Source organism: Oryza glaberrima, chromosome 5 (genome assembly GCF_000147395.1).
Source record: "Oryza glaberrima chromosome 5, OglaRS2, whole genome shotgun sequence".
NCBI lineage: Eukaryota > Viridiplantae > Streptophyta > Magnoliopsida > Poales > Poaceae > Oryza > Oryza glaberrima.
The window spans coordinates 22,114,103-22,138,885 of record NC_068330.1 but is presented as its reverse complement, the minus strand read 5'-3'; the positions used below and the strand labels follow the sequence as shown (position 1 = coordinate 22,138,885).

Below are 24,783 nucleotides of genomic sequence, written 5' to 3'. Positions count from 1 at the left end.
AATGCTTCGCCGCACGCCGCACGCCACCCAATGATCTCCTTTGCCGGAAGAACGCCGTGCGCCACCATCTCCTTCAAGTTTTCCTCTGTCACATCAGAGGGCACCCACTGACTTTCAAAGCTTTCTCTCTCCTCCGCCATGGATGCAAATTGGATGATGCGATTTGGTTTGAAATATGGCCGGGAATGGATAGGAGATCGATGCGGTGGTTGCGCGGAAGATTTTTGTGGAACTTTGGAGGATGGATTGGAGGATGGATTGGAGGGGATTTGTGAACCCTAGTTTCGCCGGAGTGATTTCGCACTGTAGCAGTGAGTAGGGAAAGTGGCGAGAGTTTCGGCGGGGAAGACAAAACGACGCTATGCCTTCGGTGTTATCTCATTAGGGTATCGGGAGTACTAATGGGCATGGGCCTAAACAGTACTTCAGCCCAGTTTTGCTATCAGCGTGGTTAAGTTGTGATCCTTAGGGGCTTAGGCATTTGTTTTTGCTTTGGCAACACTTGCTCACGACAATATAGCCCAATGCTGTTAAAATCCTTTTTGACGCAGTTAGATAATTCTGTGGAATTACTACAATGCAAATAAAAAGGTGCCTCACAGAAAAGTGTTATACTGATTTTGTAGGCCTTTTTAGGCTGCAAAAACTGTTTGGGTTTTGTTGAGGTGACTGGTTTTTGAATAGTCATTCTCTCGGCATGTTATATGCTTATTTTGATTATGACGTGAGTCATGGCCTAGGCTATTTAGACTCATAGATTTATATCACATTTGATGGATCTTTTTGAGAGTTTTTACTCGGATTCTTGTCATATGTGTTGGATTATGGACCTTTAGAGTATTTTTTACTCGGGTTTCTTTATATTTCCATTTTTGCTATATCAAAACTAAAGCAGTCGGCTGGATGTTTTATCAAACGTCTCATATGCTTAGCTGTATGATACTTTGGATGATTCGGTTGTAAAACCACTCGGTTGGATGTTATTTACACCTTGACTATATGTTTAGTTTTTTAACTAATCACATAGTCGGGGGCTACACCTAATTAGGTGCATCTAGTCGATGCACCTGATTTTTTCTATTTTCAGCCCTTCACAGTCTTTGATTTTGATACTCGGGAGACCAAGGCAGAAGAAGTTGGAGTACTCGGATTATCGTTTGGGATTACGAGAGAAGACTATTTCGTTGACTGTAAATTTCTCAGGGGCTACTGTGGAGATTATGGATACCCCCTACCTATACGGCATGTATAATCCAACTTGGTATGGGGTGCCATGTATAGATAGAATATCTTTAAAGGGACTTGGGTTAAATTCCAAACTTGTATGTTAAGGAAATACCCGGGATCTTAGTCGGTTACGATTGAATCTTATCTGTAACTACCTATTTCGTTAGTGATATGGACTGTATTTTGTAATACGGACCCCTTCCCCTATATAAGGAGGGGTCCGGGTGCCTCTTGGGGCACGATCTGCTCCCAGATCATACGATCAATAATACACTCGGCGGATCAATCCCTGGACAGGAGTAAGGTATTACTTCTTGTTAAGAAGGCCTAAACCTGTATAAAATTCTTTGTTTCTCAACCCATCTACTTTTCCAGCTTGATAGCCACCCCCTTTTAGTATTGCCGAAATCTTGTTTCGACAAATTTCAATCAAAATTTTAATTTTGATGTGAACTAAACACACCCATAGTAGGATGCATGAGATCGTGAGATGAGTAAACTCAAACTTGCTTAAAGTTGGGAATCGCTGATTGGTAACTACATTAATTGGCCCTCATAATTTTATCCATCCAAATTCCCCATTGGACCATTACTCACACTTTTGTAGGGTGATTACTGGAGGGACGACATAGGGCACAATTCTCTACTGCCTGTACATGCTTCAGAGCTGCAAAAAAAAAATGAAAATTTGACCCTTTCAGAAAACTTATTTCGCAAATAAACCGTGCACAAAACTTATTTCAAAAATAAACCAGAGGTTCAGCGTCAAATGCTTCGGCGCTGAGCTTAGCCACCTCAGTGCCAGGTCAACCGGCACTGAATGTCGTGCCACCGTGGATGGCAGGCCGACTCAGTGTGCCGACGTGTCAAAGTTCAGCGCCACCCGACTCGGCGCTGAGGTGGCTAAGCTCAGCGCCATCGTATTTGGCACTGAAGGGGGGAACTTAGTAGCTGTGCCAAGCATTATGGTATGGCTGGCTGCTCTGCTAGATCTCAGCGCCAAATAGGTTGGCACTGAGTATGGCTGGTTCCGCGCCGGGTGGTTTGGCGCTGAGATATATTTGACAGGCTTAAAACTATGTTTACTTCTGAGTGAACACAGCAAAAAATATGTAGTCATTCGGTTGATAACCAGTGCGCAACCAAAGCAATGTTGCGAAGTGAAAGTCACAACTAAGCAAACCATTTAACATATATAGAAGCAGTACTTAACTAGAGAACAAGTCTTAGCCGTACATAAGAAGGTCCATAGAACCCCGCAAAAAAAAAGAAGGTCCATAGAAGTGCCTAACAGCCATAGGTGCAAAAGTGATGGTAATTCTGACAGCCTTACATGACGAGGTCCATACAAAAGTCATATTCAGCATAAGTTGTGCACATCAACTTGGAGGATACCGGGACAATACTTACAATAACTGAACCATTACCATTGTCTTTATAGTACTACCATATTTGCATTAGCACCATGTGCTAAACAAAAGTATACTTGTGGCTAACTTGTAGCCGGTCGGATTAAGCGAAACGCCACGCAGCGATGGCGATGATACAAATCAGGACAGCGACGAAGGGAGTGGCAAAGGCTTGGAGGATGTTGAAGCTGGAGCGAAGTTGTTGAAGCTGGGCCTCCAGTTCCTCGTTGCGGTTAGCTAGGTTAGTGAAATGCGTCACGGTACCTGCAACAGACTGGACGCGGGATATTTAAGTAATGTGCATGTATGGAGCAAACGCCAATGAGGAAATAGTTTAGTTATAGATTGTAATGAAGTAATGCCAAGAAACTAAAAAGATCATAAAACATCGTACTGTTCAATTCCTAGATGATTGAAAAGTGAACAGTACATGCAAGAAAAGAACAGGATAACAAACACATCAAAGGTAGGCTATCTATATATGAAGAAGGGAAATTAATTCATATCTTGCAACAATTCCAATGGTATGTATCACCTCAACTTGAATTTCATCCCTTTCCATTGAAATATATGATTGTAACAATTGTAATTTATTTTGATCTTTGCATGGACAGATTCTTTCTATTCAGAAATTAACATTTCAACTTTCAGAAATTGTTTTAGCATCGTAACACATACTTATATAACATCGATCTACTCATGGTAAACATGAGTTGTTAAGCCCCTCGACGAATCACTAGAACTTGTTAAGTATACAGTGGCGAGCTGCACTGTAGTTTAGGCCCAAGCCCATTTACCTTCCCTTTTTCAGCAACAAGTAAGAAACTCACGCCACTTCACTTTACCCATCAAATCCAGAGTTCCAGACGCGTCCCACCCGTATCACCTCATCTCCGCCGCCAACGCCGTTGTTCTGAGTCGCAGCGCTACCGCGTCGTCCCCTTGGCTTCCCTCCACCTCTTGGTCCATCTGCCATGGCCGATTTCATCGGAGCGGGCAGCTTGAACCACCCACCACCCCAGCGCAAGGGGAAAGGTGCTCTCCAGAGCACCGACCAGGTGTTGCCGTTCTCCACATCACGCAGCAACGGCAAGGAGGGTAAAGCTCGCAAGAGAGTGGCGGAGGTATATTCAGAAATTAGCATTTAAACTTTCAAACATCCCTACACCCATGCAGAAGCATCCCAAACCAGTTTCCAAGCAGAAGCACATTTAACAAAATAGGTTCGTAGTTCCACGACAACTAAGTGCACATAGTGAACCGTGATTCCTTCACTATCTCAACATATGCCTCCCATTTGGTCTCTCCATTCAACTCTAGCATTTGCTTATGTGAAATAGGCTCTCCCCCCATATCATATCTATCTTGAATGGATACCACCTTGTCCGACCAACCCAGAATATCCTTCGTACGACACAAAAGCTCCTAGAAGGTAGGCTTAGATTGAAAAACAATCATCTTCACCGACATCCCATCGAACTGACTACCACCATTACTCGACTCTAGGACACTTCCACCATAGTGCACACGAACAACTCTCTCCATCTACAAAGTCCGACCACCTTTCAAAGTAAGTAATACTATTAGTACATCTATTTCAATTAAACAACGAAAAGGGTACTAAAAGACTAACTTACACAAGTAAACCAAACTAGACAATGTGGCACAAACTTCATACCATCACATTCATTCGATTCACTACATACTACATCGCCAATGAGAATAAAAATTCTTCCCAAACCCTACATTGGAACCTACCAAATACATCCTACCAACTAGGATTCAGTACCGATGAATGAAATCCCCTCAAAATTAACCTATAGAACTCACTTAACCGATAAATGAAGTCGATCTTCCTCCTCTCACAAAAACGACATACCTAGGGTTCATGCTCTTCTCCAAAACAAATCACCAAATGAAGAAAATATAGGAGGATTTTGAGAAGGTTACCTTACTCCACAACCTCCACATGAAATCCCCTCCAAATCCCCTTGATTTCCCACGGGTTAGAGAGGGATTAGGGCTCGGAGAGGAACGCCGCCATCGCCGTCGTAGTTTTCATGGAGCAGGGAAGGGAGAGAAATGAGATAGCTCGCTCTCTCGGCCAGGGCAGGTGGGCCTTAATGTCTCGAAGCTCAGCGCCAGATTGAATGACGCTGAGCTTAGCCACCTCAGCGCCGAGTCAGGTGGCGCTGAACTTTGACACGTCGGCATGCCGAGTCGGCCTGCCATCCACGGTGACACGACATTTAGCACTGGTTGACCTGGCACTGAGGTGGCTAAGCTCAACGCCGGAGCATTTGGCGTTGAACCTCCGGTTCATTTTTGAAATAAGTAATTTTATGCGCGGTTCATTTGCGAAATAAGTTTTCGGAAATGGGTCAATTTGTCAATTTTTTTTGGTCAGTGTTGAGCCAATCCAAACCTCTAGTGATCTCTAGGCATGACAAACATATCGACAGTTTTATACCATTAGCAATTTAGCTGCAGCAATTGAACATAGTGCTAGTTCTTTTTTTTCGTGTTGTTGCTTAATTTATTTCATAACATTATTAGTGCTGGTTTATATTTAACTTTACAGAGAGTTGAAAGCAATTAACCTGGGAACCATCCTTGCAACTGCAGGTGTACCATTCCTTTCATCATCTAGTATCCAAGCAAAAGAAGAGGAATATGCATGTGGCAACCTTTACTATATATAGTGGAACGCATAACTGGCTTGAAACTTCCATGAAAAACTTAGCCAGCTACTACTCAAGGTAAACACCAACTTAATTAGTTACAAAATATCCATGCACGTCTCCAATTAATTACACCAAATTCGACATGCACACTCAAGCATAGGCAGGCCCCGCCTATTTGCAGAACAGTAAAAAAAAAAAAAAAAGATAGAGGCAGGATCAGTAGACGGACTCATGGAAGTGGTAACTTCAATTGGTCTCTACACCAACTAAGAAGGCAAAATAATTAACTGCCGCCTCGTGTCGAGTAACACGCGAGCGGGGGATTTGGATTGGATTTATTTCACTTCTATTATGGCGTAGAATTATTCCCTCAATCCCCTCCAATCTCTTTCTCGGATTAACCGAACAAGGCCTCAGAGGGAGAGGCCGCCGGACTCGTCGTCGTCGTCGAGCGTGGAGGTGTAGACGGTGTAGAGCGACCAGATGAGGCCGAACACGCCGAGGAGGATCCACCCCAGCAGGTTGTTGCTCAGCCCCAGGCTCAGCCCGGTCCCCTCCGTCGACATCCGCTCGTCCACCAGCGCCATCGCCGCCGGCGCCGACGACGACGACGCCGTCACCGCCGCCGCGAGCATCGACGTCGCGCCTTTCACGGCGGCGGCGGGCGTCGCCTCCTTGCCGTCCCTGGAGGAGTAGCCGCACCTCACCCTCTCACCCCTCCTCGCTCTCAGCTGAGCCACCCCTGCACGCAATGGGCAATGGCAGCTTCCATCAGTGAACTGAATGATCTCCGATTCTTTTACCAAAATTTTTACTCGCTCCGTCGCTAAAAATTTGACGCCGTTGACTTTTAAAACATATTTGACTGTTCATCTTATTAAAAAAAATTAAATAATTATTAATTCTTTTCTAATCATCCGATTCATTGTTAAATATACCCTTTATGTATACATATAGTTTTATATATTTCACAAAAGTTTTTAAATAAGATAAATAGTTAAACATGTGCTAAAAAGTCAACGACGTTAAATATTTAGGGACAGAGGAAGTATACTATAGCACTGTTGATAGCTTTGTGAGCTTACCTGACGGCCGGCCAACGACGGCGGTGCGGGCGGCCGTGGCAGCGGCGATGGTCGCCATGGCTCCGGCTATCTCTTGCTTAGCTAGCAAGAGGCACACAGCACCCTACACTCTGCTGGTCTCTAGGTGAGATGCAACGAGTGACAGCAGGAGTGTGGCTCGCGAATCGTGTTTAGTTCTTCTGGTCTGGTTATCCATGCGTGGCGTGGTGTCGTGGTCTATCACCTCTGAGCGAATGGGCGTCCGCCACCTGGACGCGGTAGATTTCCGTTGAAAAGTAAGCGGGCGTTTGCACCGGTGAAGTGCAACTCCTGCCACTATCTTAGATTCAGAAATGTAACGGTGGGTGTCAGGTACAGGACCACAGATCCAAATCCTGAAGAACCAGCCAACCAGGTGAGCATGTACCAATCAGAGTATCAGAACGTAGTAGTATATATATGAGCCAGGAGGTTGCACGGCGTCCGACATGCCAACATGGACATTGGCTCAACGAACAAACTATATATCTTGACACAAGTGTTTCGATGGGAAGTGTCATTGAGTTTTTTTCATCAGTGCTTTCACTGAAGTGACCATGAAAAGTATGTGCTGTTTCTTGTCTAGATCCGGAATACATCGTACAAGACACATGTGTACATGACCGATGACTCCGACGAGCTCCATTCGATGCAGCTCGATCGCCCGGCAAAACGAAACAATACGCCGGGTGGTAACGGAGTCAGGATCAGTTGATACAATGTACAGTATGATACGTACATAACACGAACTGTGTCCCACGAGCCATTTGGCAGCCACCACACACAACCAACACCCAAATACCCCCAATCCTACCTGAAATCGTGTCAAAAGAAAAGAAAATTCCAACCTGACACGAGTGATCGTGTGCTGCAGCTACGAGGGCGTGGACGTGGTCCGGAAGCGCGCCTCGCTCCTCTGGACCGCCGCCATGATCTCCCGCTGCGCCGGCGCCCTCGACGGCGACGTGACCAGGGCCTCCCAGGCCGCCGCCGCCGAGCCGTCCGGATAGATCTCGTGGACGCAGTCGGCCTCGTCGTTGAGGTGTCTCACCCTCTCCAAGCAGCCGATTTCTTCAGGGTCCACTAGAAGGTTGCTCTCGCCGTCCTTCCATCCTATCAGCTGTAGAGAGAGCCAGCGAGCGATGGTGAATTCTCATTTCTCAATGTGCCTGATGTTATAAAACCGGCCCCGATAACGACATCAGTAACCGAACACGGAATGCATTGGTAAGCTCACCTTGGCGGCGCCCGTGGAGTTGGTGCAGTAGAGCCTCGCATTGTCGACGAGGTTGCAGTAGCTCTGGAACGCGGTGGCGAACCGCTTGTGGGACTTCAGCTGGGACTTCACCCTCACTGCTCTCCCGGTGATCACAGCTCTCCTGACAATGTGATTAACCGTGTCAAATTTTGTGCTTATACCTCTTTGTTAGTACACGGAAAATAGTGCAGTTGAGTCAATCGCAATGCTGACATAATGGAAGCGTGAGCAGAAACAGGCAAGATCAAGCAGAATTTGTTTGAGTAATATGAACAAGCATAGTATCAGTAATGTAGACATGTAGTGGAGTAGGATTAAGTTCTGAAGCATACCTGATTCCCCTGACAACCGCAAGATAGGCATCACAGACCACACCTACGAGCTCGATGCGATATGGCTTCCTGTTTCTCGTCTCGCCTTCTTCATCTGTACTGGAGTCCTCAACTGGCTCCCAGTACTCCTCAGTGATTGACCCGTCCTCCGTGACCTTGTAGCCAACACCCATGCGGTACCGTTGCCGGTGCACAGCCCTGGCCATGGTGATCGTCTGCTGGACAAACGGCTCCCACGACATGGTGCCGTCCATGATCACATCCCTCCCTTCGTTGAGGGCAGTCACCAGGAGCGACGAGGCTGCGTCCATCGATGACTGATGTACCTGCACCGGAATCGAGGGGTCACTGACAATGAGCCATGGTATGTCTGAAATGTACATACTCCCTCCGTCCCAAAAAAAGACAAATCCTGGTTTCCGTGCCAAACGTTTGACCGTCCATCTTATTTGAAAAAAATATGAAAAAAATTAAAAAGACAAGTCACGCATAAAATATTAATCATGTTTTATCATCTAATAACAATGAAAATACGAATTATAAAAAAATTTCATATAAGACGGACAGTCAACGTTAGACACGGAAACCCAGGGTTTGCCTTTTTTTGGGACGGAGGGAGTAGGAGATTGGGTTTCTTGTTTCAATGTATAGTAAAGATGAATATAGGGGTGGAGATTTAGGAGGTGGGACAGCATCTCCAAGACACTAAAATGTAAATGATTGCAATTGTACATTTTGGGTTGTCATGTAGTGGTCATGTGCCGTTTTACTCACTGACTGGTATACTGGTATTAACATATATAGTATAGTAACAGCTGCTAACAAATACCAGTTCTGCCGTCTGCAGCATGTCATTGTGGTGGCCTCTTGAGCTGATAGCTCGATAGATTACATCAGTTTCCTTGAATGCATCTGCCTCTACAACTACTGCATTTGCAGCTGCTCCGGACCAGAATGCTCTGCAGATCAAGAAACAGGTAGCAGCACGATAAGCTTTCTGAAAAGGAGTATTTTATATTCTTTAGCTGCTCTGGCTTTGATTAAAAAGTCCAAGCAATGTTTTTCTCCTCCTAATTGATTATTACATCTTGCCATTTCTCATTCACCTATTCTCCTCCTCATTAACCTGCTGGTTGGCAGATCAGATCAATGTTTTTAGCTTTAACAAAATATTGAACCACAGGATGAGAAACATACACGAAAAGGGAGATGAAACAAAACACGAACAGAATGTCGAGCATGGAAGTGATAAACTTACTCCTTGAGTATATCCTTAAGCACGGTGCTCTTGCCAGCTCCCATCCCACCACCCATCAAGAGTAGAACTGGGCTGCGATCACAATGTGCTGCTGGGACCATCACATCACTCCGTGGTGCTTCAACATGGGAAGATAGTCCTATGGCCTTCAGCTCCTCCACCAATGTGGAGAATAGTCTGGTCACCTTCAAGTTTCTTGTAACCCTTTCAAATCTCTGTTTCCTGTATTTAGTGGAGAGTCAGAAGCTAGACCTCATTTTGAGTTTTGATGTCAGAGAAACAGAGTTCATCTACTTAAATACAGGGATTGAATTGTAACTGGTTATAAACATGTTTTTCAAGATATAAGAGACCATATTGGATCGAAACTATAAGCATTTTCTCCACTTGAACTTCTCCGGTTAGGCACTTAAGTAATTACCAATGTACTTTTCAAAGGAACATGGCAGGCCAAACATAGGGCTATAGGAGTAAATAAAGAAACCATAGTTTAGCCTAAGCACATGCCTATCATCTAAATCTAATTGCTTTGACTTCAAATGTGCTGTTTCTGCTAAAATATCCATTTTGAGCTCTGAAGTTGATCCAGTGAAAGGTTTGATCAGATAGGAAGAAAATAACCAGTCAATAGAATAAATAATTCAACTCAACCAATAAGCACTTCAAGGAGACAGATCCAACACAACATTAAATGAGGAGAGATTCTGTAAATATATGATACTCCTACAAAAATATTTGTACAAAAAGAACTCCAAACAAGAGATCATACGAGTTGATTAATAGTACATCCAAGTCAAGTAAGAAAAACTTGTGCTGCAGTAAAGCAAGAAGATGCTGCAAGCTAAAGCAACTAATACTTGGCATAAAAAAAAGGCAGAGATTAGGCAATGACTGTGCATTAAATATTTTGAACTACCAAGCATGTAGCTCAAGGATGATTAATTACCTAGTGGCCTCTAATACCATGTTCCTGAGCTTTCTTTTAGGAGCACCTTCTACAGTCAAAACCTGTGAAAATCACCACTGTATCAATACGTAAAATATCAGTGGAGAGTTTCATAAGGAAGCAATAGAGGACAAAGCCATAAGGCAAAAGGTCCTAACTCCTTTACCTGGGAAATTATATAGGTTGCATAGTTCCAATGGAATGAGAAGTAGCCAAGTATACATTTGTCGAGTTCCTCGATGAACTTTACAATCAGAGTCTCGGGATCCTGGCTGTTTTGGAAGAACGCGAATATGTTTTCTTCGTAACCCTTGTTCTTCCTCAGATAATCATAGGCCAGCGTACATAGGTGGGGGCATTCATCCACATGGTCAAACCCAATTTGCCTAGCTGAAAATTGCCACATATTTGTGAGAAAACAGAAAAGGCAAGAAGGACACAAGGTGGGGGGAAACCAGTGCTGGTCCCAAGATCATAAAGGGACAAAAGAATAATATGTGATGATGTGCTACAACTCAAACCACATAGAATATGCCATTGTTTGGAATCTCGCTAGTGGTGTTTCATGGAGTGGAAAGCATAATCTAATATCTCGCTTCCATTTCCACCCCCCCAAAATTTTCTATGCCCAAGTTGCCGCTAATCAATCTCCACGCCACCCCATTAATAATATGCCTATCTAGATGCGTGTGCTGTGCACACTCGAATTCCGCGCTGTATCCTGGATTTTTGGATTGGACAAAGTGATGAACAAACTAAAAGGAAATGGTTGTAGCGCAATTTCCCTTACGAAATCGACAAAGAAGACAAGGTGAAAAAACATAAATCACACATTCCAACGCTGGAGCATGCGATCCCCTCCGAAAATCGTGGATGGAATTGAGTTCTTGCAAGTCAATGTACTGCATCGGAGAGCAATCCATTCAATCAATCGGAAGCAATATTGCTCCGCAAAAAAAAAAAAAAAAAAAAAAATCCATTGAATGCTTAAGCAAAGTTACAAAGTAATCGATCGAAGGTACTAAGTAGTAGTAGAGCGAGGTTGCGTACCGACGTAATGCGAGAACCTCTCCATCTCATGGACGCGGCCGGAGTCGGACACCAGCAGCCGCGGCGCCGCCGCGGGCCCGTACTCCCTCATCCTCGTTTCGACGCCCGCGCGCTTCAGGCTGCGGTGGCGGCGGCGGAGAAGCTGAGCAACCCGGGAGCGACGGCGACGGCGACGGCGACGGCGAGGGCGAGGCGAGCAAGCTGCAACCCCACCACGACGCCCATCCGCTACCGGCCAGGAGCGACGACGACGACGACGACGACGAGCGCGACGCCGTGCGGCATCGTGCCTCTCTCCCCCTTTATACCCCAACCACACGTGCCCTCCCGGAAGGAAGACTTCGGAGCGCGTTCGTGGCTGTGCGGCCGCACGCGCGCGCGCGCGCGCGCGGGGTGGCGTGCCTCAGTTGAAGTCCCCCCTACGGAAGTCAGTCACGGGCGCGCGCGCGCGCGCCGCGGCGGCGATGGCGATGACGACGATGGCTGCGCCTGCGCGTGGAAGAAGAGAAGACTACTAGACCCAGGAAGAGATCGAGGCGTGGATGTCCAAAGAAATAGTGCTACTGCTAATGCTATACTTCATCCGTTTCACGATGTAAGGTTGTGTTCCTTTACGTGATAGGGAGTGAGAATGCACATAATTTTCCGCGCGCACGCTTCCCAAACTACTAAACGGTGTGTTTTTTTAAAATAAATTTATATGAAAGTTACTTTAAAAAAATCATATTAATCTATTTTTGAAATTTAAAATAGTTAATACTCAATTAATCATGAGTTAATGACTCACCTCGGTTTGTGTATCTTTTTAATCTCCTCAATCCCCTTCTCCTCAAACACACCCTAAGTCATTCTAGCATATCACATATTATTAATAAATCTATATATATATATATATAATTTATTAACATCAATATAAATATGAGAAATGTTACAATAATTTACATTGTGAAAAGCTAGGTAGGGTAGCGACTAGCGAGCGAGCGCGACGGCGCACGCGCGAGCGGTGGCCGGTGGCGGCATGTGCCAACGGCCAGTGGCTGTGGAGTTGGACCTACCATGGGCCATGGCACCCCCGGCATTTCTGGTTTCTGGTCCGTCCCTGACCTTGCCCCCTGTCGGGTGGGCCCAGAAATGATTTTGTCTCAAAGTTTCGGAAGGAAAATAAAAAGGCAACCGTTCTTAGCGTCAATGATGCGTTGGGTCAAGAAAATTATTAGAGCTTGAAATTCTCAAGGAAGAAAACCAAACCATCATTAGCACAATAGCACCAGTGCAACGGCTAAGGCCATATTTCTTTCAGCTTGGGATTATTATAATCTCGATTATTGAGTCAGATTACTATAAACTAGATTGTTATAATCTATAGTAGAATAAGCAGTTAGTTGTTTCTTTCCTAAATTATTAGAGCCTAGATTTTGTGTTTGCAAGTCTAAAGAGGGAGTGGGATGGCATGGTGGGTAATTTTTCACCCAATAATCTGGAAAAAGCTCACCTAAATGAGCTTATCAGATTATAATAAACTGGGCTCCAGATTATAATAAGCTACTTTAATAAGTTATCTATTTTTTTCAGCTTACTCCCAATAATCTAGATTATAATAATCCCAAGCTGAAAGAAACAGGCCTAAGAATTGGAACAGAGAGAAAAACAAAGTAGTGGTCAGCATCGCTGATTGCCCTGATAGCGAACTTGCTTGCAGAACGAGTATGATGGAAACGTAAATGGACGTTTGCGTTATGTTTTACGACTGGTAGATTTTTGCTGAGAACCAAGTGCTGGAATGGAGTTGCATATACCTACTGCTATGCAGTAGCAGGTCTAATGTTTGTTGCCCACTACTCAGGAGTCAGGTCAAAGACTAAAAGTACGTGAACATGGGGTAGACTGGACCAATATCGAGATCGGTAATATACGATTTGGTAGTAGGTGGATGGCACCTGGGGGCGAGACTGACCTAAAAGGGCCAAAAACCAAACCACCCTGCACCACCGTTTGAACGGGACTCGTCAAACTGGGTGACCCCGTTGTTGACACGGTTCCCAGTATTTCTTCTCAAAAGACCATTAGGAAAACGGGACACAGTTGATCAGAAAAGCACTCGACTTAGCATTAACCAGCCTAAACACGGCGAACGCTTTACAGAATGCAACCCTTTGCCCTTTTGGAATTAAAAGTTTGGAATTACAGGCCATGACACGGCTCAGACCCAGACTGAACATCTATTACAGGTAACAAGCATTATTTTTTTTGATTGCAAGACTGTATACAGGCGTCATCACGTTACCAGCGACCGTTGGCGTAGCGGCGATGGTATAGAGAGGCTCCATTCAACTCACTAGCCAAATTGGTGTAGTCCGGTATTTGCTGGGGGTATCCATTTGTACCAACTGCATGGTTCATCGATGGATTAGGAGAGCCATTCAGCCAAGGCTTTGATGGACTCATGTCAGACAGGCCATTAGAATAGGCATCCAAGGAGGGAAATTGTCTTTCCCTTGTCCCCTGGAAAGCACTCATGTCATAGGCCCTTGAGTATCCCTCGTCGTAATATGGCTCAGTCAAATTAAACCGCCCAGGACTGCTAGCAGAAGCCATTTCCTGATCTGCCAAATTGCCTCTTAACAAAAACGGCAACGGCAGACCAAATGTATGGTAATCATGACCAATGGACTCTGGCATACTGCCATTGCTCTGTTCCTCCTCAAGCAAATCGTTTATGATGTCAAGGTGCGGAAATTCTTCTGCCACTGCCCCCTGTGGTTGTTGCAAGAGATAATCCGCATGAGTCTCAGCTTGGAACTGCCTAGGTAGTTGCGGTCCTCCAAACCTGCTGGGTATTTCTGTTTCTGTGCCCCTTGCTTGAAGAAAATTAACATCCTTCCAAGGTTGCGGATATGCATGACCGTTGGTTGTTTGTTGGTATGTCGAGTCATCCCTCCAGAGATGTTTGTCAACATGCCTGTTAGCATTCCATGGTTGCCAGCTATCACGTGCTTCTGGCTTTCCCAACCCAGACTCCAATCCATGCCTACCAGAAAACTGATCATTCCTTCCAGCAGGAGGCATCGTCACTGACATAGTTGGTGCATATGTCGACAATGGCTGTGAAAGGGCAGTACCTTGGCCCAGAGAGGTTGACTGATATGCAGTAGTTCCTGAGGTTGTACCCCGCCCATGCTTACCGATGATAGCGTTACGGTAGGTTTGTGGAATGTAAGCTGGTGCAGAAGGGGAAGGATCATTTCCTGATCTTCGAGTTGCTTCACTCAATGAGCGCGAAAGCAATGTGGAAACTTGTACTTGTGTAGCTGGTACAGTTGATCTTGGGGCAGGGAACACAGGGGCACTCGAAGGTCTTGATGCTGTGACAGTAACATCAGAAACTGAGGGAGATGCGACCCTTATGGCAGCAGTCTCTTCTTGAGCTTCAGAATTATAGGTAGAAGTTTGTGGCAATTCTGAAGAAAGTGAAGCAGCTTTATCAACTTGGGGTAATCTTGGAGGGACTGGGACAGGTTTATCAATTTGAAGTGATCTTACTGAAGGAAGGGATGTATCTTTAGCACTTGGTGGTGATTTGGGGGGAACTGGACAAGCTTTTTCAATTGGTGGAGATTTTGGAGGAACTGGAGTAGCATTACCAACTTGTGGAGATTTTGGAGGAACTGGAGCAGGTTTATTAATTTGTGGCGATCTTGAAGGAAGAGGAACATCTTTCTCCATATCAACTGGAGTTGATTTCGAGCAATTAGCAGATGATCTATTGGCTTGCAATGTTGGTTTTGGAACATGATCTTTATTTGAAACTGGCTCAACTTTTGTCTTGGCAAGGGCCATGCCAGATAAAGCTTCAGTACTCTTTGTGCCTGGCATGACTGAAACAGATTCCTCTGCCACGCAATTTGTCACGGGTTCATCCTTATTTGGTGTTCCATTAGCTTTTGCATCTGTTGTACCTTCTGCAGACTGCTCAGGGCTCTTCACAACATCAGGTGTTTCCTCCAAAGGACTGGATGAGGGAGATGAACCACTCGTCTTTGCTTCCATGGCTTCAAAATGAGCTTGGAGAAGTTTTCGCCCCTCAATATTTTTCTGAAACACACAGATTAAAGCAAGTTATATCCATTAATAAAAACAAAATGGAAGAGCTGTTTAGTCTGACGAAAAAATTGAGATTAAAATTCATAGACTCCAGTCATTAGCCATAGGCGTGAAATATGGAAGACATACTTATATTGTTTACCTTTTGTAATAAATTTTAAATATGAATTGCACAAGGGTAATGGGTCGAAAACAAATATTCCATACAATCAACATATGTGACACTCATCCCATTTAAAAACAATGCTCATAATATAATCCGTGGAAGGTCGTGCATATGACCAAAACAGAGCAGCTGGACTTCACATATCACAACAAAACAAAGGCAGTTAACTTTTCAAGAAGATGTATCACCTCATGTAGACGTTGCCCCAGCTTACGGAGTTTATCCTTCAAGGTGAGTAGAACGGTATCTTGGTCCAACTTTGCAGATGTGCCGCAACTAGAACTACAACGAGCCGAACCACCAGTAGAACTCGAGGGAATACCCTCACCTTCCTCAGAAAAGCTGATAATGCTTATGCCCTTGTTACGCTGATTTTTCCCTCTGCAGATAGTTCCAGTTAGAGCAGATGCCAATTTTACTAGCATCACAATGCAAGCCTTAGAAACTAGAGTTCACCTACCTATTTGGTGTCATGCGGTTCTTACTGTCTGACAAATTATTTCCTCTGCTATGAGTGCCGCTTGCAGCAACAGAATCAGCCAGAAAGACTGGTGAGTTAGCCTCCATAGAGGAGGCCTTCTTTACCTTTTGTGCATTGCCAGTAACATCACTCAGTCCATTCATTTGTCTAGGATACTTGTCACCTGAGTCTGGTCGGTGAGCAATTTCTGAACTATCTAGATCACCTTGCCTATCTGAAGCACCTTCTTCCAAGGTTTCAACCTTTGTTGTCACTTCTTCGGCCTGCTTTGATGATAAGCCATCACTATCATCAATCGCAGTTTCATCATGAAGTCTTTCCAGAATCTTTGCTTCAAATTTTTCGTCTCTTTCCTTGTCTTTAATCTTACGATTGTTCTTCTTTTGTTTGGCCTGAAAAGAATGATTCAGCATTAGTGGAAAAAACAAGATGATACAAGAGAAAGAAACATCGCATCAAACTATTAAGGAGAGCTAAGGATCAAAATGCATATAAAATTATAGAAATAGAACACAACTGACATGATGAAATGAAGCTATGTAGTGACCCTAAATAAAGTAGGTTGAGGTCTTCAAAACCATAAAACTTCACATCAGTTGTACCTGAGCAATTCACACTAATATTAAATGTTCACCCAAATATATTTTCAACCCCAGAATAAGAGCTGTTCTTCGAGAATGGCACTAGCACAAGACTTCAGAAGATAATTCAATGTTACTCAGGACTAGGAGCTAATAACATTTTTCATTTGGAATGTCACAAGGGAAACCCGATGCTAGGGTCGCACAACAGCAGTAAAATCAGAGAATAATAAAAGCCAATAATTATTATTAAGTGTCATGGGCTTTGGGCCGGGAGTCCTAGGCCCAATGGAAACGATATCCATCAATATAAGTACGTAGCTTAGTTGGATAGAGTCACGGTCTGTTAGGATTGGGTTAAGGAGTCCTCCATCTATATAAGGAGGGATCCTATCTCAGGTCAGTTAGGCATTAGATCAAGATTTATTAGCGCCCATCGGCCCTGCCTTCTTGGTGCGACGGAGAGCGACGTGCCGTTTAGGTTCAGGGCCATTCCCTGTTCTTTCCTCTATTATGATCCAATCTATTCCCCTTCACCCGTTTCATCCCAAATAATCCTAGCACGTGATATTAAGCTCGCAACAGAAATATGCTAGTGCAGCAATAGTAATATGGAACCACGAATCCATGATAGAAGAAACTATAAAGAATATAGTTCCTGAGTAAATTGAGATGACCAAGAGTGGATGCCTTATAGGCTACGCTGGACCCTGGCCAAGTATCTGTCCAGTTTGGACAGTTTTATGAAAGGTTGCATTGGACCCTGGCCAAGTGCAGTACAACTCAACATGTGTTTTTAATTTCTATCAACTTCAAAATAAAAATCAGAGTACATACAATCAGAAAGTTTCTAAACAGCATCCGGGAGAAAGCAGATGCAATTTGACCAAATAAAACATCCCAGAGGCTGGTTCTAAGCATCAACTACATGGAAAATTGCTCACCACAACTTGGCAGTAGAAGCAGGGAAGGATGGAAATGTGGAAAATATACCCTAATGAAACTGCAAGATATAGGATTAAATATTTTCTTTTGTGATGCATAACCTAATTAAATCAAATCACAAAAGTTGTAAATGCTGACTCCAAAAATCACTAAGCAATTTAAGTTCAATAACTATTGGGTACGATAATCGCTTATGAAGCTTCTAGCTATAGTTCTGCTTCACTATTGAGGCACATAGAAGAGCCAATATGATACTCAATATAATAAAACTAAGGTCTATAAAGAATATGACCTGTTTCTTCTTTGCACGCTTATCTTTTTCATTAGCACCACCCCCACGCTTCCCCTTCATCTCATTTCCAAGAAGCCATGCCTCTTCCTCCTCCTCTCGAATTAACTCTTCTTGTCTCTTCAAAGCAACAGCTTCTTGGTACGCAACTTCAATTCCACTGACAAATAAAGAGCACAGTAGGACTATTAGGTAGCTAACAATTTGTCTAAAAATCTATTCTGTTTTAAGTTAGAAAAATGTATATGCATTAGCTTAATGCAAAATTCGTACACGCAGCTTTCTAAAATTTCGGTAGTTTGTCTGTTAGAGAAGTCTTCGAATTTTAGAGGTCAAATAATTTCATTCAAATGCCCAAGGCTCAACATAAACCACCCACAAAGCCTAGGGATCCACTATTGGTACTGGCCAACACTACATCGGTAACCAAAAGAAAATCAGCCTAAATAATTCTTTTTACCTGAATATATGAGATAGCACAAATGTTTCAAGTATCTTCCGACCAAGCTCAGTTAGGCGTCTTTCCTCGCGCTCCATGGAAATTTTGTTAACCTCACCAGAAGCACCATCCTATGACAGTGAGAATAGTAAGACAGACTGCAAATCCAGTAGAAAAACCTCTACTCTGCAATAAACCGATCACCAAACAACTATGCACAGATACAATACAAGAAACTCACAACAAAAAATATTCCCAATATAATATATCTAGGAGCATAAAGATTTATACTGAGATTATTGAACAGGGAAAAAAATCATGCTTCAATCATCAAAGCAATCCCTACCTTCATGCGACTCTGGGAACATTTGTCATCCTTTGGAGACACAGGTTGACAAGGCAGTGGTTCTAAGGCTGCTCTCTCAAGCAAATCTATAACATCACTGGCCAAAACAAACATGTCCATGTCAACATGGATCATGGGTGCAGGCAGTTCATCCAAATCAGCTATCGTTCTCCCTTTCTTGCCCTTGCTCTGGTATTCAAGCGCCTTCAGGCCCGTATACAGAGAATCCATCACTAATGTTGAAGTAACCTCTTTCTCCACAAAAAAATGCTTCACTAATACTTTTAATATGACATCAGTCTTCTCTCTAGACATCCGATGCCTAGTACTTGGGTCAATTGCTGACCAGAAAGCACAAAAACTGAAAATCCAATAAAGATCTCATTTCAATAGGCAGTAATTAAAGAAAAAATACTTTGCTTTTTATTGCAGCATATTATATTGGAATAGCTGCTAGTCAAACCTGGACCATCTCATTTTGTCCTCAATCAGCTTGCTAAGTTTATTTCTTCGTTCCTCAACAAAACGGCGGTATATTGACTCGATGTTTGTCGTATAAACACGGAGCAATTCTCTTCGATAAGGGCGATCGAGGCAACGAAATGGTTTGTCCACCTTCTCCCTTACATATTAAATACAGCAGTATGATGTTACATGATAGTTTGTAGTCAATTCATATCAACAAGAAACAGAAGTAGGCAAACTATCTAATGTATACAAGTGATCTTGCTGGTCTGTATGAGCTACAAAACGCTAGGAAATTAGAGCAAAAGAATGAGAAACTGGAACAGATTAAATAAATTCCCACCATGGGAACATCACAGTAGAATCAAAAGGAACGCAATTGAATAAAGAAACAATGCTTTGAGATAAATTGGCAGACTACCTGTAGAAAATTCAAAAATATTGTTCCCGCGATTAGGACATGAAGCAATAAAGACAGACATGCTCAAATGAACCAGCCTAATAGATTAAGTAGACACGAATTGGAAGCACCATGATACAAAGATTAGCTACCAATTGTTCGCACTGACAGATTAGCTACCTGATAACTTGAACTTGAGCTATGATTTCAAGAACATCATCAACAAGAAAGCCATCCTGAATCTTCGACAACTCCATAAATTTTTTCCATCCCCAATCATGCTCCTTCTTCCAGAACTTATGCAAAGTATCTACAAAATTTACTTAAGACCTGAAGCTCAAGAAGATAAGAATGGTAGCTTCCTAGGAAGAGAACAAGCCAAATTCCACTCACCGGAGTATTTTACTTTCTTAGGATCTATATTGCCTACAGCTATAGTGAACTGCGCAAAATGACTCCACCCTGAAATTGTAATACTAATATGAGATATTAGGTCCATGGTGCACCATTAGATAGCAGCAAAGACTACAAAAACCAAACCTGGGAGAAGTTTGTCATGATTAGCAACACAGAGAAAAAGTGATAGGTGGTTGGAAACATCACATCCTTGAGGGTATACAAGAATATACCTGTAAAATAGCAAGTAGACAAAGTAAGGAATAAGTAAATAGGCATATATAAATAACAAATTTAAACTGGAAAGAGACAAGAAGCTCTTAGATTTGTTCCTATGGCCCTCAGCAAAGATTCCTGAAGCAAACAATATTTGGTGGTCATGTAAGCCAAATCCCTAAATAAATATCACATGTTGACCAGTATGCAGTATGCTATGTTTACAGTTGTTTCTTTTTTTTTTTTTACATAATAGCTAAAGCAGAGATAACAGTGTTCAAACCCAATAATCATCTAAATGAAATAAATGGCTGCAATAAAGAAAAGTAAACCTAACAGTTCACAATATTGTGGTGGCGAACATAGGGCAAAGAAAGCAGCATCATTATCCAAAACTTGTTAAAGAGCTTTTTTCAATTAAGAAATCACAGAAAACAATTTTATAATGCCCAAAATCGTGCGAGTTTACATTTCCTACGTAACAAACAATTATGTCAAAAAATGCATATAAGACAGAATTATGCGGTGTTTGTATATGATTGCATTGCATGGAAAGGAAACATGGTGAGATGAAAATTGACAATACCATTCTCTAGGCACCAACATAAGAGGAAAAAGAAGGCATATTTGCAAAAAAGTACTAATGTCTACAGGATAAAGGTTATTCAAGAAAAAAACTATCATGCGGAATTTTATTTTGGGAGACAAAAGGATAGCATAGGAGGTAACTTGCAAAGCATTGGTAAATCATGCATAGCAATGGTCACCAAGCCTTTTACCATTTGTAACCACCAGCTTCAAATGGCTCGCTTTTCATTTCTCTCTTCTTCTCCTTTGAAAAATTTTCAATTCTCCAAGTATACCGCCCAAATAAATCTGAAGGTTTGGGGCCTGTAATGGTAGTTCAGAGATGAGGTTAAAATAAGGAAAGAAAAAAGAACTTCTAAAGGAAAAAAGAGCATTTTACTCTATAAATACTAAAATAGTTCAAAAACAGACATGCCAGGAATTGGGACTTGAACCAGGAAAGAGAGTTAAACTTATTCATGCAGCAATAGCAAATGTTGACGCTAGCATGAACGTAATTCAGGTGAGAACAGCCCGGCAAGCATGCCACCTATTTAAATGCCCTAATCATATTTACTACTGTACACAAAACATAAACTGCATCAATGACAATGAGACCAAATAACATTGTGAAGTAGCGTGAAAAGAGATGGTAAATGAATCTGGATTCCTTGTTGATAGAGCAAATATTAATTCAAAATTTGAGTTTGTAGAGGAAAGTCAAGATGACACTTGAAGGCAGCATGGAAAGAGAAGAAATAATGGATTAACACATATTAAGCATGGTATTAGGCGTACATGTCAATACTTTTCCGGTGGACATTCCGTTTTGCCTATTGGAATGAAACATTTTGCACTGGACCCATGGACCATACCAGTGTAGATTGATTGATTTTAATTAAAAATGTACCGGCAGGCATACAGCTATCTTTTTTGTACATATTGGATTATACACAACATTTATCTAGCCATGACTGTGTTTGCAAACATATTTTGGTGCGAGTTAAAAATAGAGAAACAAGTACGAAGCTATGATAAAGGAGCATTACAAGAAATCATGATTGTCTGCATATCACAATTCTCTATATTGCAGGTTGCCTCCTAGCTGTGTAGTAGTTGTTCACAAGATTAATACAAGAACTGCGGTTCTGTGCAATTAGTAGTGTTGGTTTGCAGCATGCGATTCTCCTGCTATTCAGGTTGAAGCACAGGTACCTAAATGCCTAGAAGCGCAAATTCCAGCCAGAATTTAAATGCGAACATGAACAGCATAACAGATGAAATAGGATTATTGACTGTATTATGTTTTTTTCGAAGAAACAGAATGTTCCGGGAATTCTGGATGAAACAAGATTGTATATTTAAGTATTGCCCTCGTTAATTATGTTCCGGGAATGGAGGTAGCAACGTATGGGGTAAGTATTGCCCTCATTAATTATTTCTTAAATTGTCTGCTTCTCCGGTCAACGCACACTTGAGTACAGAGTAGCTGGATTAAAATTGTGAAATGGAGGGTGCTAACCAGCAGCAACTTCAGTTGACAATTCACGGATTTCTATAAATGACCTGACTGGACGCTATGCATTAAGGCTACAAAACCGTCTCATTTATGAGAGCACACGTGTATACCGTCTTCTGGACTCTGAAGCTACTCTGCAACGAGGACCATTTCCAGTTTATGATCGAGATCTTTTGTGAAGTCTGGGCTGGCAGCTGTAAGGTAGATGACCCTAACACTTGCAACTGAACAAGACGCATCATGCATACAGGTGCTACGTCAACTAACTACTCAAGAATTTGTGCTATTTCCTCCAAGTCCGAACCAATCATGTTAAGCTCAAATGGCGTTGCAACGACACGGACCAAATAATTTAGTCATTATTAACACGCGTAACGCGAAGCAAGTGCATTTACTCACCAGGATCATCGTCATCACCGTCAGTGTCCCAAAAGGGCGGGGACGTCGAAGGGCTCTCGCTCTCCACCTGCTCGCAGGACCGCCACTCGGACAACGACTCACCAGACAGGCTACGATCCTCGTCCCTCATCCCAGCCGTGCTCGCAGCAGAATCATCAGTTGCTGCAGCACAAGCCATCCAGGAAATCTTCCACTGCTTCAAGCAACCTTATCTGCAGCTGCATGCATGAACAACAACACGCGCACACTTAATAAATGCTAACAAAATCCGCGCCGGGAAATCTCCCAGGAGAAGACCCTAACAGGAATCAAATAGATTATATCACTCAAAAACCATTAACAAACCCTACCCCCCTCACTCCCAACCCCCCTATAAAAACACTCCTACCACAATCCAACCAATACAAACCCATCCAATTCGTGGAAATTCCGGTCAAATTCAACTAAAATAAAATAAAAAAAATCGCCGCGACAGCCCTAGCTCTAACCCCGCACCCCAGAAGAACAGAGCCACCCATCATCCGATCAGACACCTTCCCGACCCCCCGACCCCGAAAGCCTAATCCCCCACCGCCCACGCCCCCATACACGAACGACCCGGGCGCCCGAGTAAACCCTCCCGATCTAGGTCAGCGGGCAGAGGCGGGCGTCTCGCGCGCCTTTTTACCTGCCCCCGCGGCGTTGGCGGCGGCCGCTGCTGGTCCCGGGGAGTGTGCCGCGGCGACGGCGGCGGCGGCGGCGGCGGCGGGAGGGTGGAGATGGAGAAGGAGGAGGAAAGGAAGGGAAGGGAATATGGATTGGGGAATTGCGATTTGTAGGCAGCGAACAGCGCGACGGAAAGGAGAGGAAAGAGAAGCGAGGAAAAAAAAAAACAAGGCTCGATGAGGAGGTGGTGCGGTGCGGTGCGAGTGTGAGGTCAGGTGGAGTATGGCGTTGGCGTTTGGCACGGTCGGTCTGATCCGCGTCCCCGTCCTTCCTGCGGGTGCGGGTGCGCGTGCGGGTGGTGTGGATGGATGCGGGTGTGGGGGGGAGCGAGGAAAAAACCGGAAATGAGAGCCGGTCGGTCGGTAGCGCGGCTATGGACGATGACGGGGGTGACGAGGAACGTGAGGTTTGCGTTCTTTGCTTTGTGGACTTTCTTCCCGCTTTCCCCTTTTCGTTTTACCCGCTGCACTGCGGCTGTGCCTGTGTCACATCGTGGAATACGTACATGGGATCTGTTTGAAAAGCTTTAAAATTATGCCGAGTAGTCAGTAGTCAACTTACGAGAATTCGTATAGGCGGCTGTGCCTGTGTCGCGCCGTGGGATACGTACTTGGGACCTGTTTGGGAAGCTTTAAGATTCTACCGAGTAGTTAGTAGTCAACTTACGAGAATTCGTATAGGCTGGGCTTTCGAGCTTCTGACTTCTAGTTTTATTTTTTTGGCTTCTATAGCTATAGATTCTCAGAATCTGAGCGAGAATATGTATCGTTGGAGGAGTTGGAGATTCTAGGAGAAACTATAGTTGCTAGAAGCTCTCCTAAATAGGGCTTGAACCAGATGACGGCGGAGGTGACGTGAGACTGTGAGAGGGTATGTGAGCTGCTTATCATGATAAATTCTTTGTTTTGTCCTTCCATTTTTGTATTGTATTTGGCATGATTTTCAGGTGGAAGCAGATGCATCTCTCGTACACAAGTCAGGCGGCTACTTGGGCTGTGCTGCATCTATACTACCAACTGCCATCGATGTTTGAAAGAAAGTGAAAAGTCTCTAGAAACTAATACTAGTCGCTCACACTCAATGGCACCGCTAGCGGCATCATTGTTTTTTTTATGTCAAGGTAGAGGTGGGTTGTTTTTCATTGGCAACTATGTATACGTGATTGTCATAACAACTTAGTCCTGTATTTTATTCTATCTATTTTCTGTGTTTATCAAAATAATCACAATGTTAGGTTTACATGAACACTACTCCATAATTTCACTATTAAGATGTGTACTTTTTTAGATGTTGAACTTAGTCCATGCTAACACTGATAACAGTTTAATCCATACATATGCAGACAGCTAGAGATGTTGCGTTTCTACTTTTCTTCAATCACTTGTAAATAGGTATGTGTCATGATAGATAATTGAAGTACAAGCGCCAAAAGGATTGGTAGCACTGTGTGTCTATCATTACCTATGTACTTAAAAAGATTGTCCATTAATCCTATATTATC

The 24,783-nt window shown here is 43.4% G+C and overlaps 3 protein-coding genes across 4 annotated transcripts; all 3 read right to left on the bottom strand.

Annotated features, from left to right (window-relative positions):
• Nucleotides 1-5,299: 5,299 nt before the first annotated feature.
• Nucleotides 5,300-6,710, bottom strand: LOC127773572 (photosystem II reaction center W protein, chloroplastic-like). Its single transcript, XM_052299676.1, has 2 exons — nt 6,406-6,710; nt 5,300-6,062 (listed from the first exon to the last, which is right to left on the bottom strand). Exons 1-2 carry the CDS (start codon nt 6,461-6,463, stop codon nt 5,734-5,736), a joined length of 387 nt encoding a protein of 128 aa, XP_052155636.1. The 5' UTR covers nt 6,464-6,710; the 3' UTR covers nt 5,300-5,733.
• A 233-nt stretch (nt 6,711-6,943) lies between these two features.
• LOC127773570 (calmodulin calcium-dependent NAD kinase) lies at nt 6,944-11,816 on the bottom strand. Of its 2 annotated transcripts, XM_052299674.1 has the most exons (9): nt 11,268-11,816; nt 11,008-11,119; nt 10,384-10,607; nt 10,218-10,279; nt 9,272-9,493; nt 8,843-8,972; nt 8,014-8,339; nt 7,661-7,802; nt 6,944-7,543 (listed from the first exon to the last, which is right to left on the bottom strand). In XM_052299674.1, the coding sequence occupies exons 1-9, from the start codon at nt 11,295-11,297 to the stop codon at nt 7,298-7,300; spliced, it is 1,494 nt and encodes a 497-aa protein (XP_052155634.1). In that variant the 5' UTR covers nt 11,298-11,816; the 3' UTR covers nt 6,944-7,297. The 2 variants fall into 2 exon arrangements, with proteins under 2 accessions (XP_052155634.1, XP_052155635.1); XM_052299675.1 differs by lacking the exon at nt 11,008-11,119 and having other exon boundaries at nt 11,268-11,814.
• A 1,533-nt stretch (nt 11,817-13,349) lies between these two features.
• Nucleotides 13,350-23,406, bottom strand: LOC127773154 (TNF receptor-associated factor homolog 1a-like). The gene is made up of 13 exons (XM_052299182.1): nt 23,245-23,406; nt 22,578-22,795; nt 20,872-20,983; nt 20,021-20,109; nt 19,874-19,942; nt 19,661-19,790; nt 19,079-19,237; nt 18,616-18,976; nt 18,291-18,400; nt 17,834-17,990; nt 15,995-16,407; nt 15,723-15,915; nt 13,350-15,359 (listed from the first exon to the last, which is right to left on the bottom strand). The coding sequence occupies exons 2-13, from the start codon at nt 22,753-22,755 to the stop codon at nt 13,548-13,550; spliced, it is 3,783 nt and encodes a 1,260-aa protein (XP_052155142.1). The 5' UTR covers nt 22,756-22,795; nt 23,245-23,406; the 3' UTR covers nt 13,350-13,547.
• Between the last annotated feature and the right edge of the window lie 1,377 nt (nt 23,407-24,783).

What these genes read in the sequence shown, in the direction of transcription:
- LOC127773572 (XM_052299676.1), bottom strand. Translation starts at nt 6,463, where the DNA reads ATGGCGACCATCGCCGCTGCCACGGCCGCCCGCACCGCCGTCGTTGGC. An exon ending in CGTCGTTGGCCGGCCGTCAG is followed by an intron (nt 6,063 to 6,405) that starts GTAAGCTCACAA and finishes CATTGCGTGCAG; the next exon opens with GGGTGGCTCAGCTGAGAGCG.
- LOC127773570 (XM_052299674.1), bottom strand. Translation starts at nt 11,297, where the DNA reads ATGAGATGGAGAGGTTCTCGCATTACGTCG. An exon ending in TTGTCTTCTTTGTCGATTTC is followed by an intron (nt 10,608 to 11,007) that starts GTAAGGGAAATT and finishes GGCAATTTTCAG; the next exon opens with CTAGGCAAATTGGGTTTGAC. An exon ending in CTTAAGGATATACTCAAGGA is followed by an intron (nt 8,973 to 9,271) that starts GTAAGTTTATCA and finishes CTTGATCTGCAG; the next exon opens with AGCATTCTGGTCCGGAGCAG.
- LOC127773154 (XM_052299182.1), bottom strand. Translation starts at nt 22,755, where the DNA reads ATGGCTTGTGCTGCAGCAACTGATGATTCTGCTGCGAGCACGGCTGGG. An exon ending in TCATGACAAACTTCTCCCAG is followed by an intron (nt 19,943 to 20,020) that starts GTTTGGTTTTTG and finishes TTACAATTTCAG; the next exon opens with GGTGGAGTCATTTTGCGCAG. An exon ending in AACCGCATGACACCAAATAG is followed by an intron (nt 15,916 to 15,994) that starts GTAGGTGAACTC and finishes AACTATCTGCAG; the next exon opens with AGGGAAAAATCAGCGTAACA.